The sequence below is a fragment of the Poecilia reticulata genome, chromosome 15 (genome assembly GCF_904066995.2).
Source record: "Poecilia reticulata chromosome 15, P_reticulata-male-v2, whole genome shotgun sequence".
NCBI classification, from domain to species: domain Eukaryota; kingdom Metazoa; phylum Chordata; class Actinopteri; order Cyprinodontiformes; family Poeciliidae; genus Poecilia; species Poecilia reticulata.
Window position 1 is genome coordinate 17,199,096 of NC_088844.1, and position 18,467 is coordinate 17,217,562.

The 18,467-nt window shown below is 39.5% G+C and overlaps 1 protein-coding gene across 4 annotated transcripts in view; it reads right to left on the minus strand.

Moving 5' to 3' along the window:
* The window catches only part of slit1a (slit homolog 1a (Drosophila)), a 96,867-nt gene that overhangs the window by 37,280 nt on the left and 41,120 nt on the right, over positions 1 to 18,467 (minus strand). For all 4 annotated transcript variants that reach the window (XM_008429661.3, XM_008429659.3, XM_008429660.3 and 1 more), the window contains exons 5-8: positions 4,291 to 4,362; positions 2,473 to 2,544; positions 1,335 to 1,406; positions 445 to 608 (exon numbers count right to left, since the gene is read on the minus strand). In XM_008429661.3, coding sequence (XP_008427883.1) covers positions 445 to 608; positions 1,335 to 1,406; positions 2,473 to 2,544; positions 4,291 to 4,362 — 380 coding nt within the window. The remainder of the gene's footprint in view (positions 1 to 444; positions 609 to 1,334; positions 1,407 to 2,472; positions 2,545 to 4,290; positions 4,363 to 18,467) is intronic.

An 18,467-nucleotide genomic window follows, 5' to 3' on the forward strand; every position in this document is an offset into this window, starting at 1 on the left:
CATGGTTGTAGCAAACTGCAAATTAGGATCTTTAACAATGTTTTTTTTTTTTCCAACTCGTCCAAAAACACCAGACTAACAGTCACCCCATCAATGGACTCTCAATATGTGAGGCTCCTGCAGAGTTACCATGGATCCCTTGGCTTCCTCTCTGACTAGCTCTCTCCTTGCTTACTCTTTCTGTCCATGTGCAGCATCGTGTCTCAATCGGTTTGCAGTCGGACCATACATACATTTGTGTGTGAAGATGAAAGACAGTAGTGATCAAAACAATAATATTACACTTTTAAGCCTTTATAATAAGGTGCGTTGCAAAAACATTCGTAGCCGGTAATGTTTTTCATATTTGTCGCTCTCCACTCAAAACATTTCAATCTATTTCATTAGGCTTTTTTTATTTCAAAAATAAATCCACAGGTGAAGAATAAAACTTTGCTGTCTTACCTGAGCATGTGAATTCGTGCTTCTGGACCTCTGCCACATTGAGTCCTCTGAGTTCTGGGGGTGAAGCACACTGGGTGAACAGGCCGATTGTAGGCCTCTGCCTGAGCCACTGGGACAGCCAGGCCAGGTGACAATCACAGTTTAAGTTGTTGGAGTGAAGTCGGCTGTAATATAACAAAACAAACAAAAACAAAAAAAAAAAAACAATGAAAAATTACAATCAGTTAACATTTTTCATCGCTGGCAGAAGATGGACATAGCATAAAATGTGTTCGTTCTTTTCCACAAGTCATCACTTCCAGTCGCTGTGGGGCAAACACACTAAATGATATGCTATGCAGACAATTATAAATGGCCCATTCTAAAAAAGGCGACATTTCTAAATCCAGTGCTCCAAACACCGCATTCTTCCAAAGCAGCGCCTCTCCACAATAACTATCGCTGCGATGTGGTGGTGTATGAAGGCTAACTCGTGAACCCACGTGCGCAGAAACAGAAATCCCTAAAATGTTACCCCACTGGGAGTGAAGCAGACCACAACGTCACCGCAAGGGCAGCAGAGTCACGGCTAGGAATAATTGTCTTAATTCAAGCATAATTTCAGATTTGGTAATCGCGGCACACAATGAGCTATTTGTGTCTGTCCAGGCCCGTTTTTGTCTTGACATGAATCACATAATGGCTCCTGGCTTTGCTAAACTCATTATTCTGTGCCGTTCAGTGGTTTTGGCAGAGAGCACTGCTTGGAATGACAGAGCTGTCAACCCCCACAGAGATTACATTCTGATTTTCTCTTCTTTGTCTGGATGTAGACGTGTAGATAGTAATTATAGCTTAAATAATTCCTAAAAAAAGAAAGAGATCATTCAAGTGGGACATTTGTGACTTACAAAGTTCGGAGTTTGGGCATGTGGTTGAAGCTGGAGACAGGAATGCTGCTGATGTTGTTGTTGTTCAGCGTTCTGCGGAAAGGAAGGGGCAAAATAGTTCGATTGTCGGTAGAGTTGTGTAGACAAGCTTTCTCTTTTACATCTCATTAGATCTATGTCTTCTTTTTTTTTTGTCTTTCTGGGTCCCACTGGGAATATACCACCTCATTTCACACAGATGGGAAGCCCTTGCACCTCCCACACACACATGCAGCCATGCATGCAAATATGCACACACTCTTACGAGTCTGATCACAAGCGTTATAAAGGTAGCATCCACACACACGCACACACACGCACACACACGCACACACACGCACACACACACACACACACACACACACACATCTCTACAGAACCTGGGGCATCAGCTGCAGAGAGAGAATCGGGTCATTTCAATCTGCCTAATAACCTTTTGCTATTTTTCAACCTTCTCATCCTGTCAACACCCGCTGTTCTCCTCCCACCTCCCCCGACACAAATCCATCTGAATGACCCTCTCTGACCTTTTACACCGTCATCAGAACACTATCAATACTTTAATTAAGGCGTGCAAGCAGCTTCCTGCATTTCTTCTTCTTTAACTACCTTCTAAATCCCACACAGCTGTCTTTTAACACCAGAGCGGTTGTTCCCCCCTTTACGCTGTTGGTCCGCATTGTTCAAGAAGGAGGTCCCCAACAGAGGCTTGTAATTACACTTTGTTTTAAAGGAGATGATTAACTAGATGTTGAAGATCAGCGCAGACGGCTAACCTGGGTGTGTCTTTTGAACATGCCGATAAGAGGAGCCCCTCACTCGTCAGATGGCATGCTCGGGGCTGGATGGGCCGGTTGGTGGAGGTGGGGCAGTGGGTGGGTTACTGGGTGTTAATGTGATGGAGTAGAACCCTGCTGTCAGCTGTGACTAAATGGAGCTTTATGCCGCAAACCCCCTTTATAAAGCCCGCAGGGGGCATTTTGGAATATTATGCGAGGCCTGTGCCATACGTATTAGTCGCGGTAATTAGCAAGACACAAAAATGTCTTAATTCAACTAAGTGCTTTAATAGGATAAGGCAGCGTTAAGCTAGGCAAATAGCATCAGATCGGGGACTTACAGTACTTCCAGGCCTCTCAGAGCTCTGAAGGCTCCGTCCTCGACGCAGCTGATGTGGTTTTTATCCAGCTGCCTGTGGTGGAGAAACACAGAAGAGTTACAATCTTTACATCTCCCCACAAAGTACTTGTAATCATTGATACAGTAAGTTGTGCTCTAATGCACTATGGCTAATCAATACAGTTTCGGTCATCTCAGCTCACGTAATCCCCCAGCGGAACAGACGTGAACGTTAACGACTGTTTATCCACATCAACGCAAGTCATAAATCCATGTGAGCGCCTGTGTTTGTGCATAAACCCCATCAAAGATGTAAATCACGGCCGTCGTTGGGGAGGCAGTGAGTGGACTCAATCACTGAGACCTAGTCCTCTGAACGCACACACCAGCAACCAGGCAATGCTTTCCTCTCTTGATAGACCATTAGGCTGACCAGATAAAATGTTAACTCTGCAATTAAACTAAGTGAGTTGTGAACGAGTAAGCACATATTTTCAGCTCACTTACTACTAATTTAATTTGATGTATTTATTCAGTTCTTTACCGTCACTGGTTGTCAAGATCTTCCTGTAATCAGTGCATGCAGGGTAATTACTACATACTACACACTTGTAGTATGAATTCATACTACATGTGTGTACATGCATATGAATAGAAAGACACATGACCTGTTTATCCACAAAAAAGGTTTCTATTAAAAAAATAAAATGATTATCTTTTGTTATAAATTGTGCTAATCCAACCCAAATCAGAAGCAAAAGACCATGTGAGAGAAGCTGGCTGATATTGGTAAGAGTGTATCATTATCCAATAACTATTGTACTGATATGTGCTGTAAGGCCACTCAGTGAAGAAGAAGCCATTACTCAACAAAAAACATAAAATAAGATTACAGTTTGCAAATGCATTCATGGAAAACAACCTTAGTTTTTGGCGAAATATCCTGTGTTCGGATAGAACAAAATAGGAATTAGTCGTAATAACTGTTGTCACATATGATGGAAAAAGTGATTGGCTTGCAAGCCTGAGAACACTCTGAAGATAGAGTGTGGCACCATCGTGTTGTGTGGTTGTTTGGCTGCAGGAGGAAAGGCTTCTATTTACACAAAACCATCATCACCATGAGGCAAAAACATGTGGACTCTCAAGACATCAACAAGGAAGTTGAAGCTCTTGACCAAGTAAGACTTTTAATTTGATGGTGACTTTAAGCGTATTGCCAAGTCAACCAGGTTTAAGAAGAAAATCAATGTTTTGGAGAGACCAACACAAAGCACTGATGTCAGTCCGATAGAAAATTTAGGAGCAGACCTAAAAAGGTGTGTGTGAGAGCAAGGCAGTACACAAACCCAACACTAAGGACATGTATGTGAACCTCTGAATTTGAAGTTTGCTCAATAGTATGACATTGAGCAAGTAATAATAATTTTATAAATACTAATTTTAGAATATACTAATATTACATTAGGGTTACATTAGGAGTATTGTAATTTTCGTGCTCCTTAGTTGTAAATATCTTTTTCCCCCAGCAACTGTTTGTTCAAAAGTTGTAAGCCTATGTGATCTGTCATAATCCTCCTACCAATATCATTTCCAGTCCTTTGTTAAAAAAATACTCCCAAAAAAAGTGATGCAAGTCCAGCATATTATCAGTCAACAAAAGCTCTTAAAACCAAATTATGTTTCTCATGTGTCTTAAAATGTAATCTTTTGTTTTGATGAATGACCGTGTGGTTATTCAATCGGTGAATTAACTTGTATGTTGAACATACAAAAATAATTGTTCATTTAAAAAGAAATAAACACCTCTAGTACTCACAGGTTTTTGATGTCTGTAGCTCCTCTGAATGCTTTCCGGGGGATAGATTGGATGAAGTTCTCACTGAGATCGCTGTGAAAAAAATAAACAAAAAAAAAACAGGTATATTTAACACCTACATTAAAGGTTTGCCTCGTGTTTCCTGAGGTCCAACAGGATGAGGATACAATGTTTTTATAACTTGTTGTGCGAAAGTTCCTCTCGTGTGTTTTTAAGCAGGCGTCTCAACAAACCCACTTTTACTCTCTGAATAGCATTCTCCAGCTTTTAACTCCATCATCAGTGTGGTACTGAGAGCTAAGTGCAACATTTTCTCCCCCACTGTGCGCGTAACTACCCCGTGGTGTGGTCTCCGCACGCAGACCTCTGCTCACACTGGAGGGGTATTTTATGGTGGTTGTGTTATTCAGTGTTCCTCCATGTTATGATATGTTTGAGCTGGATGTAGTTTGAGGCTTAATGTCTGCCTGCACACAGACTAAACAGAGACAACAGGGCAGTGGCCTGTGTGGGGTTCTTTCAAGGTCCAGTAGGATGAACTTTTCAGGACACAGAGCCAACCATATTTTTTCAAGTTAGTCGCTGTGTTTTTATGAAGAGAGATGAAAATTCAAGACGATGTGTGTTTAAGATCCTTTCGTCTGTCTCACACATGTACACTGCAATGCTGTCGGAGAGGCTCCTGCCCCGACAAAGGTTCTCCCACAGATCCAAAACAGCACTTCTGGTCACCCACAGAGAAACTACAGCCCAGCCCCAGAATCTGTGTAACCACACCATACCACTATTATAAATATAACTTTGTTAATTCCCACTAACTGTTCATGAGCACCACAGGATACGACGTTATGGCACAATAACATTCTGCCCCCGCTGTCTGTGAGTCTGGCATTATTTCAATGGGACTCACAGCGGGGAGTTAAACCCCACCACAGCAGCGTAGTTGAGCGATGTACCTAGTAAATGAAACGTTTTGTGTGTATAGCACCACACAAGTTATAAAAACGAACCAAAAGTTAAACTGGAATCTGTTTTAAATTTAGGAAGAAAATTACTGAAATTAGGCCCCATTTTGAATGTGGATTATTAAAGATTATAGTTATTTAAGAAAAAAATAGATATTTAATTGTAATTAGGACAACAAATAAGAATTTTTTGCACTTAAACGGAACAAAGTCAGTTGACCAAAATGCTGAATATGTGAATGTAACATAGGACTGTGCTAACTATTTATTCTCAATGTACGGAATATTATTATTCCATTGGAAACCATCACAAAAATATATTTCTGTTCTTCTCAGATCTGTTTTTAGTAGGAAGTTAATGAAATGGGTTAAATGTAAAGAGAACTTAGCTGTTGTACAGAATCAGCTGATTTTAAAATATCAACTCTCAATTTTGTAGTAATTTTGCCTCTTTTAAAATAGTAACAGTTTTTAAGCAACTGCCCTCAGACACGTGTAGTGTGATCTCCCCTGTGTTTCTAATCTAAATAATTATGATACCTGACAGGAATCCTATATAATGATGTTTCTTTGATGTTCTTAGAGTTATCAAAAAATCAAAGATCAGAAATTGGCCACCAAATTTTTAATTAGTTTATGTGTTTATTGCACAATGACTGACTTTGTTTTCAAGCAGTCCTCTACGATTTGCCAGCTAATCCCCCAAATACAAAAACTGTTCATGCTATCTTACTGGAAAGCATTGGATTAGAAAAGTATTGCTCAGTTTTTCTTCTTTGCTGTTTGGTTTTGTTAAGGCAATGATGAAAGTTGAATCATTCTGATTTAATGCTTACTGTTGCCTACCAAAGCTGTGGGAAAGCTTATAACAACTGTTAGTGCTCATGGTTTCCAATTCAGTGGCATTAATATTGACAATGACCTCCTGGAAGTCTCCATTTTTCTTGTTTGCATGAAAGCTTCTGTTATTTAAATGGCCAAAAGAAAACGTTTTCACAAAATCTCGAACTAGTTCAGCACTGGTGAAATTCCAGAAGCCATGGTTGGTACATGCAGAAAGAATCCTGAGAGAGAAGACGAGACGAGGATGAGACGCCGTGATGCAAGGCAGGACAGGAAGACTCTGATCATATGAACACAATGCTATGGGTGTAAGTCGTAAAAAAAAGAAAGCTCTTGGGTGGACTCCGCACACTAAAACCCCATAATCCTGTTAGTACGCTCTAATAGGATGGGCAGGAGTGATCCATACAATCCCATTTATGGTGCTATTTTATTGGATTTTTTAGCTCAGGTCGCAGGAGGTCACTTTAAAAATGTAAGTCTGACCAACAACAAAATAAAGGATATAGCCAGGATTAAATTTCTGTATGTTTCATGCCAGAATACCTGCCTATTTTTTTTTTTGTTTTCCCCTAATACCTTCTGTTACATCAAACAGCAGAATCATTGCGGTCTTGGTTTAGTTTCTGCAGTCTGCTCTGTGTCTCTAAAGAATTCAATACCGGCTTCTCCTCCTACAGAAGCCAGAGCAAAATTAAATTTAGCAAAAGAACGTTTCTGCATTTACACATTCTTAAAATGGCAAACAGAACATTTCTGTGGGAGACCATCATGCTGTATTTTACATACTCTGTGGTATCCTTTAGCTGTTATTTTCTAAGCACAGCCCCAGCAGTGTGTCGGCTTTGAGATTTCTGACATTACGGATTAGTTAGAAAGCTGATTTTGAGTGAAGCACTTATCCCTTCGAAATCAGACACAACTATAAGAGAACACTAACCACAAACAGGCATATTGGTCACTATGGTCTCCGAAACTAAAGTCTGACTCCTAATCAAATGTTGCAATTTTACAGCAAAGACCACAAAAGTCTATAGCTTTTGCACTGTGACAGCCAAGTATAAAAAAGTGAGCAATAGCAAAGAACAATTTCCCCCCCCCCCCCCCCCCCCGTCTGAGCTTCTGGCCAATGTAGATTTTCTCAAAAAATTTAAGTCTACATGCATCCGGTTAGCTAACCTGAGGGCAATAGCTTTGTGAAATACTGCAGGAGCACACAAAGTTAAGCATCAGAAGCAGGAGCAGAGGTCATCACACCCAGATGTCACAAAACCTGCACAGCTCTGTTCAGGGTGAAAAGTCTCACAGAAACCATCGGCACCTTGCAACGCTTTCCTCATACTCCCCGCATTCACTCATTACCAAGCAATGAGTCCCAGTCCGCTCCTCCATCCAGAGTAAGTAATGGTGTCCTGTACCCAGCATACTTCTGAGTCATTTATGATTACAAGTGTGTGAACCGCAAAAAGTGAGTGCAGTTACGCCATCCTTTACGCTGGACCCGACATAAATTCACCTCATTCCACAGCATACCTTGCAGGTGGGCAGTTAGTTCATTACGCAGCCTGGCGTTTTGCTCACAGTTCATTCCCATTGTTGCCCTAATGACTGGGGGTAGCACACATGTATTCGAGTGAATGAGCTTCAGTGCTGAAATACTCCAGTCGCGTTTTCAAGACTGAAACTTCCGATGACGATATCATTTAACCAGTGCACAACAATAAACCCAGCTACTGTTTACACCAAACCCAACAAAGACCTGGAACAATTAGCAATGTTATCAGACGTAGCTCAAAGCGTCTGGTCTGGTGATTTGCTGCACACTGAAGGTAATGTCTGGTTCCTGTCTGATTCCCATCATTAACCTCTAATTCCTGTCTCAATACACATAATAATAATTCCCCAGAATGCCTATGGTGCCATAATAATATTCACACCAGTCGTAAAAGTGGATTTAAGAGATTAGCAAAGCATTTTCTGCATAGGCAATCATTAGTAGTTTCAGTAGGTGCTTCAGCTGCGTGGTAACCCCGCTCTCAGCTTTTTCTGGTTTAAATGTTTAAAGGCTTTGGGCTGCATGAACTACAATTGCATATCAAAACACATGCCTGCATATGAACACCAACAATTGCCCCTTTCATATAGAGTGCCCTGCAAAAGAATTGATACCACTTGAATTTTTTTTCTCCATATTTTGCCAATTTGGCTTCTTTGATCTGAGTTGTTAAGGTATATATATATATATATATATATATATATATATATATATATTTTTTTTTTACGTATAAAGACAGATTTTTGCAACCTAGCTCAAGCTCAGTCAGTCTGGATTGAACGTCTTTTGACAACAGTTTTGAATTATTGCTGCAGATCCTGAATCGGATTTAGTCTGATTGTTTATTATGCTTTGATCTGAACTCAACCCTATTCCAGCTCTGACTGCATGTTTAGTGTCATTGTCTTGGAAGCTAAACCACTGCCGGGCTGCTAAGCCTTTTGCAGGCTTTATAAGGTTTTCTTTCACTATTGCCCCGAATTTAGTATCATCCATCTTCTCAGTGACTAACTAGTTTGCTCACTGCCACTGAAGAAAATCCTCCCCACAGTATAATGCTGCCTTCAGCGTGTAACTCCATTACTTAAGCAGGATTTCTGTTTAAGTGCTTTTCATGTTAGACAGAAATGATCTTTATTCCTGATCTATTTGCAGTGTCCCTTGCTCTTCATGTTTTTTTTAATTTGTCAACCACCATTCCTTACCAAATCTCTGAAGAGTTCACAAGAAAACTGTATTCACCTTGAGTTTGAATTATATTCAGGAGTAGTCTATTTACTAATTGGGTGATTTCTGAATCATTAGATTTTAAATAAAGATGTCAGAATACATGTCTACTGTCCTTTTTAGACTTTACTTTGCAAATGTGCAGACAACATTTTGATCTATTCAATAAAATTAAGGCTTGAGTTCATAACATTTCCAAAATGTGAAAAACTACAAAGGGAGTGGATACTTTTGAAAACCATTAATGGAATAATGAGGCCCATTGTTAGCTTGTTTCTTGGTCAGTAAGTGAATTTATTTTATAGAGCGCCCATTGTTAGCTTGCTTTTTAGTCAGCAAGTGAATTTATTTTATAGAGCACAGTTTTCCCTTTTTGCTGTGTTTCTGTGAAGTCATGCAATTTGATTTTAAACTCAAAACAGAAAAACTGTAGCTGACTAAAACTCTAAAACAACCTGACAGTTCATCTGCATTTACACAGGATTTCCTTGTGCTACTTGCACAGCATTTCACCCTTATTTCATCACTCTGCTGAACTTGGTACTTTGAGGTCCAGACAGGGAAGCATTGACAAAATTTTAATTTGATTTAAAGACTCAGTGAAATGTCTTCAGTAAACCTAAACCCTATGGATGACAACATTTCATACGATTAAGCAGCATGTACGGAAAGTGTATAAGTGCTTTCCCACTGCACGATAAAAAGATGTTTATTTTAGCCAAATGCTCTTAATACTTCTTAATTTTATTCTTCCATCTAAAAATAGAGAAAAAAGAAGTGGAATGTGTTTGATTACTTACTCATTAGGAGAGTTAATGAGGTGTGTGAGAGCTTTTAAAAGAATGGCAGTATGCTGCCACTAAATGCTAACTGCCTTCTTCCTCTCTGCACGGTAAAAGCTCACAAGTAGTTACACACATAAACAACCACATTTACAAAGTGTTTGCCTTCAGAGAAAAGCTGCTTGGGCTGGAAATGATCCAAAATAATATCTCAACGTCCAACTGTGGAATAAAACAACAACACATCCAAATAAACAATACAAACTGTTCTACGGTTTCAAAAGAAGTCTGTATCCATGGTGCTGTGCAAATTAAAGTGGCTCCAATATTGTGCTTTGATCATTTTTGGACACATGGAAAATAAAAGTAAAAAAAAACTGTGTCAAAAGCACATTTAACCTCTTTCTCTGATTATCCCACTCCACAGACCATGGCAGATAATACCAATTATTTTTTTATTCTTTGAGAAAAGTGTATTGTCTCTGTAAAATACTAATCAAAACACCCAGAAATGTATTAAATTTTTTTTTATTTCATGATTCCTAAGCCTTTCTTTCTGTTGGAGACTTCTTCTTATGTGGACATAACTGAAGTAAAATGGACTGAAAAAGAGCTGAGTGACGTGAGATCAGCTGATAAGAGTGGACAGAAAAACAAAAAGTTTCTTTGCTTGGCTCAGACTTATGCAACCCACTCAGTAAAGAGTCTAATGCAAAATGAAAAAGCAGCAAAAGGAAAAAGTGAAGAGAGGTAAAGTTATGAGCTGGAGCTCTGTTGTGCTACTCTGTATGAGTGACCAAATCCTTGGTCAAAAAACAAACCAAAAGAAAAATCATAAAAATAGCAAACAGATGACAAAACGTGAGTGTCATTAGTTTGGAAACATTTATATGGTTTGAGTTAAAAAGACAAGAAAGCAACATCTTTGGTCAGATGGGAAAGTGCAAAGAGTGGGGGATAAGAGAAAGAGAACGAGGTGAGAAGAAGCATAGATTGATGCTGCGGGGCTTTTGGGCTCTTGCCAAAGCATGGCCTTGCATGTGTTTGTATTTGTGTGGCCCACAGAGAGGGACTGTGTGCGGCAAGGAGGATCCATGCTTTCCCTCCCTCTTACCCTCATGTCTTAAAAAAATACATTTCTCTCCACACCTTGACTTTTATCTCTATTCTTCCTTGAAACAAATGATAGACGAGCCTTCTAGCTCCCTTTCCCTTCACTTGTTTGCTCCCGTGTACAGCAGATGTTTTGCACCTCCGTAATCCCAACAAGAGAGCCAGACACAACCATTATGATCACCACGATTACCAGTATCCGCCAGAGGTCAAACAAAGTATTAAAGTCTCAAAACAGTAATCCGTATTCACACACATTATTCTGGGCAGGCACGCCCATTTGTGCAGCTTTTACAAAGGAAAGAAAAGACAGTTCGCTTTAGGAAAACTCAGACATAGAAACTCGGGAGAGAAAATATCACTGTGCTGCTTCTTGTTTTGGATGGTGTACAGACTCTACAATGGACCAAAATGCAAAACAAATTCTCTACTGATACAGAATGAGGCGAGGCTCAATAGCGCATGTTCGCCTTTGTGGCTTTTGTTTTCCTTTGAAAGATAATCCAACACTTGTCAACCAAACCAAGTATAAACAGTCAATCAATCGGAAGAACTGCATGGTAATGCTCTAGTTTTTATTTATTTGTACATAAGTCAGCATTATAAGATACACAAATTAACATTTTTTTTTATCATTTTATAAATAAAATTCAGACACTGTAAATTTCATTTTGATATATAGAATAAATTAGTGTAATAGCTAAGAAAAAAAATGTGACTCTTAATTGATAATATTGTGACTGTTAGCTAAAGTCTTACTGACTTTGTTCAGCTTTAAATGCACTATATATATATATATATATGTATTTTTTTTACCTACTTTAGTATATGGGGCAAATTCACCACCATTCTTATTTTTATCTTCAAATGTCTATTCTTTAAAAAATCCTTGGATTCAAATGTAGGAAGATCTGCGGTTCATAAGTAAATACATTTACTTAGGAGCTGCAGAGTCTCTGTGTTGCTCTTAATTAAACGTACATTTAATAGATGTTCCACAAATAACTGCAGTCCAAGAATAATTTTACAAGTTGCACCGTAAGGCTCTCCATTGGTTTCAAGAGCGTTGATGTTTTTGTAATTGGAAATATTTCCCAACAGGTGAATTTGGCTTTCTTGTGAGCAATGGAGAAGTGTAGATGTTTTTTTTTGTTTTGTTTTGTTTTGTTTTGTCTTGTAGCCAGCTGTCCAGCAGTGCAAAGCAACATATAAGGAAGGGGCTGCACTGAATACAGTCCAAGGAAAACACTAGTTATGTTGGCACTCTGTCTTGCATCACAATAAAATACCTTCAAACAGTATGGACGATATGACCATAATTCTTTAAAACCTTGATATTCCTTGATACTGCTTGCCCAATACCTCTTTTGATGTAGTTTGAAGATTAAAACAGCTTTTGTTTCCTATTTATGGAATTTCCTTACTTTTTTAAGGGACTCACTGTAGCAACCAGCACCTAACAAAAATGTTTTAGAAAGCCAAAAATCCTGGTCTTTAAGATCTCTTGAAAAGATTACAAAAACATTTGGCTCCATGCAAGCCAAATATAAAGAAATTGCACAGTAGTGTATGCCATCAAGCTGTTATCAAATTCCAGCAGACCTCACATGAAGCCATGCCATAGTTCCCACTGACACATTCAACTCTTCAATGTCCTGGATTTCTACACATGCCAAAAAGGAAAATAAGAGTCAGTGTGGAAACATCTCAAGAGAACTTGTGATTGATTCTGACGATGAAAAATAAAGCCAAAATAACACTCTTTGTCTCCCGTTTTCTCATCACTCTCACAGTACATGACCAAACCAACAAACTGCCTCTTTCTGACGGGACCTAAAGGGGATTTCATGGATGGAGTGCACTCTAATCATCTGCAGTCACAAATCAATGAGAAACACGCATCGCTCACAGACGGGAACACTCACCGACCACCAAGAGAAAACACAGTGTCAGTGGAACTTATCGAGTCCACATGAGGGCTGACAGACACGCACATACACTAACACACTGAGACTCAAGACGGAGTTGGTTAAACTGCTGCCCACATCTCCTCTTTCACTAAAAATGATTCATGATGTCTGTGTGTCTTTGTCAGCTTTTAAAGTCCAACGCGAGCGCATACATTTGCCTACCACCCGGCAAGCAAATCTATGCTTTTTCCAAGCTCATGATTCCCTCCGAATATTATATCTGCTTGGGTTTTTGAGTCTGGCCAGGAAATTTGTTCACAGTAAAGTGGAATGATAAGGACTGACTGAGCATCACGGGTCATGATGACACTTAGAAGCACTGCAGATGTATGGCAGTGTATGAGATCGCTGAGCTTCACACTTGAGGAAAACCAAGGCCTCTCCATCCATCATGTTATTTACTTTCTGGACAATATTAGAAAACCTTATAAAGGAAGGAGAGAACGGGCCTCTCAACAGGTCCATTATCACCGCTATTACCTCTCTCTACATTAGCCAGGAGGCTCCCTTCATCCCAGAAAAAATGATCCCCATCTCTGAGAGTAGCCTGGAAATCATTTTGTTAGATTGCACTAATGTTTTGAACAGAGTCAGAGCGTGAGTAAAAAGGGAAGGAGGAATCCATTTAGAAGGACAACAATGTAAAGCTGGTTGGTAATTCTCTCTCTCTCTTGTGTGGTCTTACTAAACTGGTTAAACGTGCCTCTTTGTGAACGGTTGGCTACCTAGAAAGTGGAAAACCGATCCCAAAGATCGAATGACAGCTTTTCCTGGAAGCGCTGGTCTGAGGTCAGTGTTATTGAGCCGCTGTGATGACAGATCCACCACACCTAACCGCAGGCAGCTGATAGTAGATCAGACAACTTCCAGAAAAACACATGTTCAGAAGCTGTGTCAATCAAGACAAAATGCAACCACTTAAGACATTTAACTCAATCCAAAAAAGACAAAAGAATATATACATATATTTGATGAGTCCACAGCAAAATGAACCCCAGCGAAGGCTATCTTCTTCCCCTTAGAGTCAAACCCTCCTCAATCCTCCAGAGTGACTGAAATTGAGAGTGAAACCCGCCATTACTTTAAATATTTGCAGTCACCACCGCAGATGGAAAGTATCAGTAGGGTGAGAGGAGAGAAGAAGAGAAGAGGACTAAGCCAGAGGCAAGGTGAGCAAAGAGGTTACCTTTATGTTCCTTCTCTGGAAGTAAAAGGCAAAAAGTGCCTTGAGCTACATGCCTAGAGTAAGTCAAGGACACCAAGTCTAAACAAAGGAACACAAGCAATAAAAGAAAAAAAACCATCTTAAGCAGCTGTTACAATGTTTTCTACTTTATTCAGTATGTTGGCATGTGAAAAAGTGTTACCTAGGTCTATGAAAAGGTAAAACAGATTTTGTGGAAATCAAGACCTAGCTAGTCTTTGAAGTATATGAACCATTGTTAAAGCTCGCGTGGTTTATAATGTGCATGTGTATTGGGGTCATATATATAAAATTCATTATGCTACATACTGTATTTCCCGGACTACAAGTCGCTCCGGAGCATAAGTCTCATTTATCTGGAAATTATTAAACGTGAGGGGGACCTTGTTCATGCTAATGATATGATCCTGTGACATCTTGTGTTCAGTTGCTTCTCCACAAGCTCTTATCTTTGGCTAGGAAATCTGTTGGATGTTTCTGACACACCGATGTCCATGATCTAAGTTCAGTTTGGTCAGGAATGGCTCCGCTCCACCAGCAAAGTACGCAGCAGAGAGGAGACGCAAGCAGTGTAAATCCGGGGGGATGGAGAGGTAGTTGCAGAAAATGCTTAAAGATCAGCTGTAAATGAGAAAGGTTACCCACTGCCTTCAGCTTACAGTTATGTGTGAGACCAGTGTGTTGTGCTGTTTGACTAAAACAATATTGAGATACAAAGGCAAGGTAAGGTTTCATAATGACCTTCCAAAAATATCTCTGTTCATTTGGAAGCATCACAATTAATCTTGATCAAATTTTCTCTGTAAACTGACAAAATTTCATTGATTTTGTGGTGATGCAGAATTGTTTAATTGAGATTAATTCCAAAAATATTTAATGAATGGATCAATTTATTTCAGCCATTCCAACAAAGAAAAATTAATGCAGAATTGTTTAATTGAGATTAATTCCAAAAATATTTAATGAATGGATCAATTTATTTCAGCCATTCCAACAAAGAAAAATTAAATCAAAGGACATACATATTTCTCAGTGTGAATGCAACTCTACAGCATAGTATCCCACATACACAATTGCACACAAATACACCACTTAACCGGTGAATGTGTCTGGAAATGAGAACAACAAAATTGTAAATAACTTAGCAGATGTGTATTTTAGCACTTCTCATTTTGTAAGGCCCATTTTTCTAACAAATACTACATTGTGAGGACTCTCTGCGCCTGATCGGGCTCCATTGAAATCCAATATTTTTAAGTTAGGGGTGAGGTTTAGGACTAAGGTATGAACTTGGTTTAGGTTAAATGTAGAGTTAGGGACACGGGTAGTCTATATAAATGAATGGAAAATGAAGGGAAGTCAATTCAAAATTTTTGTGAAGACAGAAAGATGTAATATGCTTGAGTCTGTGTCTGTTTGGGGGGGCAGTGTTTTTTTTGGGGGGGGCGGGGGTTGTACAGATTCACATGCATTGTTTGTGAGAGGATGGCTGAGACTGGCAGAGGACAATAAAGACAGTCCCAGCTGTGTTGTAGGGGGTGGGATTCGTCCTGAGAAAAAGTGCTTAACAATGGACATCAGTGCCTGTTTGGGATGTTTACCCTGTTCTCTACGCTGCTGCTGAATACCCTCATCCTCCCACACTGACAGCCCACATACAGCGCGGACAAGGGATTGAGTGATGGAGACTGAGCAACCACCACTCAGTAAAACACACAGAAAGGGTTTCTGCTGGTAGTGTCAGAAAATGTACAATAACCAACATGATAATGGCGACAGTTTTTGCAATTAACTGATAAAGACTGTTTCATAGGAAACTAGCAACACTGAGGTTGTTATAGCTGTTTCTGAAAGAAAAAAAAAACAAGATTAAGTTTCTGTAAAATTGTCAGGTTTGGTTTTTAAAATAATCTTTGAATTTGTCTGGCAACACAAACCTTGGGATATATACTTCAATAACCTTTTGCAACCACGTTCAACTTTCTCTCTAGACTACAACCTTTAACAGTTTCTTCAATTCATTATGCATTGTGTTTTAGTCTCTGGCACTTCTTAAAGTAATTTTGAAGCATAGCATACGGCCTTGAGGTGTATCCATTAATGAGTGACCAGCCTGCAGCAGCAGATGTGATCTGCAATGCTCCAGAGATGAAGCCAGACTACGCTTTCAGGATTAATGAACCCTTGCAGAGGTGCAGCCGTAGGCTTGAATCTGGCCCCACAGTGGTCCAATACACACCCACTCACCAAAAAAAAAAAAAAGAAAAAAAAAACCTTGAATGAAAGACATGTTTCTTTCCTTTTCTGGCAGAGTCCAAAACAATCCAGTTTGTAGCACATCCATCACTATTCACATACATTAGCATAACGTCTTATTACCCCCCAAGGCTGGGGATCATTTGCTAATGATGGGTGCATGCCAGCACAGTTAGCACACTGTCGCTGTCCAGATGCGACCAATACCTTTAGATTGATGGCTAAAACGAAGACAGCTCTTTGAAAAAAGGAAATAAAGTAACTTTGTGTCCCATGTAAACACTAAATCAAGCTAAACCAACATGTGTCTGTTCCTGCTTGTGTAGCCTTGTCTGATAGCATGTGCCTTTGTGCATTCCTGCAAGCAACTTCATTGCTATTAAGTTCTGCATGGATGCTGATGTGTAGCCCAGGGCCTGGAGCAGGAAGGCTATTGTGTGTTTGGTGTGTGTTGTGGAGACTGACAGAGTCTGTGTGTCACAAAGCCAGCCTGGCACTCACTAAAGGAGCAACTGCCAAAGCAGGGGGCATGAAATTAAAACTCATCACCCAAGAAAGAAGGGAGAAAATAAGTCATAGAAAGGAGGTGGAGTAGAAAAAGGAAGCAGAGGAAGCATGGAGGAGGAGAAACAAAGGATAATAAAGATGCAGACAGGACGCATTAGGCAATATAAAACTCCCAGGTCAAAGAAGGAAACAAAAGAAATTTGCAGCAGTCGAATGGAAATGTGCTCTGCATCAGTGACGCCTGCAGTTAGTCTTATAGATCTGTGGCAGGAAAAAAAAGAGATCTGGAAAAGCACTTCTCAAACTATAGAAAAACCACAAGAAAGACTGTCAACTTTTTGGGAGAAAAAGAGCTGCTGACCCTCAGAACTTCAAGCCATACATCAACATACGTGTTGACTTGCCTTGTTGCCAGACATACATTTGGTTTCTGTTTCTTGTAATGGAAGTATCACCCCCCTGGTTTAGAGCTAATCAACACATAAGTTGTACACACATATTCTATGTGTATGTAGGCGTCTTCCCTACAATTTTCAACTCTGACCTCAGGAAAGAGCAGGAACCCCCAAGAGGCTATGATGGATTTGCCAGAAACAACGAATGTGTACACGCGAGTAACATTTGTATGCTCACCTGACAATGCTTCATCCTGTAGTTCAACATATTTATTTATTTTTTTTGCAACATTCTTCCGCTCAGAGAAAACCAATCATCCAGTGATCCATTTTATTGGTACAAAGGTGTTTACTGAGAAAATAACACACGCAGAAGTTATGCTGCAGTGCAGTCAGACAAATGGCTGGGAATAGGCAGCCAGACGTCCTCATCAGGCAGTTTCTGTCTCACGCCAGCACTGACCTTTCACCCCGGCTCTGAGTCAGGCTGGGAGAGCCGTGAGCGTGACCAATCCATTAGACTGCTCTGACAAGGATGAGGGTGACATCTGAACCCCCAGAGGCAAGGGAGGGACGGAGCACGCAAATAGGAGGACAAATAAGAAGCTAGCTGCTGTATAACTTTAATGACTGATTGGTTTTATTTCAGATATACTTTCAGTTTAGCTTTGAATACTGGATTGAGTATTCAAGCTATTTTATTTTCAGAACATAAATTGTTTATTAGCACCCAAGACATAATCAAAATATCAGGCAAAATGGTAATGGAGTATGGCATTTGCCTCTATAAGAAAAGTACTTTAGACTGCAGATGCACTGATCAGAGATTCTGTCACTAATTTTGTAAAATTTCAATTCCAGCATGAGCTGAAAAGGTAGACCTAACAGTAAATGCTTTAAAAATTAAAATAAAACAATGCTTTTGAAAAAAGGTTGCACAAAATTACAAAGCTGATTCTCTCTTTTTAATAGCAGAAATCTACAAAAATTTGATTTACAAATAAGCACCGGCAGTAAAATCATCCAGGTTTAGAGATGGATGTGTCAAACAAAAACCCCAACAGGAAAGACTCATTTACTCCTGAACAAGACAGATTATACCTTTCTACTTTTTTTTCTGCATAAAGTTTCTGTTGCTCTACATCACATGATATTCAACTTTGTTCTCTTTTAGAGTCATGTTATGTGGAAGAACTTCTATATGTTGGGTTGTGAAATCATAATTTCATTTACTTTGATTTCAAAGGAATTTACATTTCATTTATTAACAATTTGCACAGTAGGATAAAGAGCTGACAGTATTTCACAGCTCAGTAGTTAAACATATTTTTTGAAAAAGAAAGACAAGATGTCCCAGATC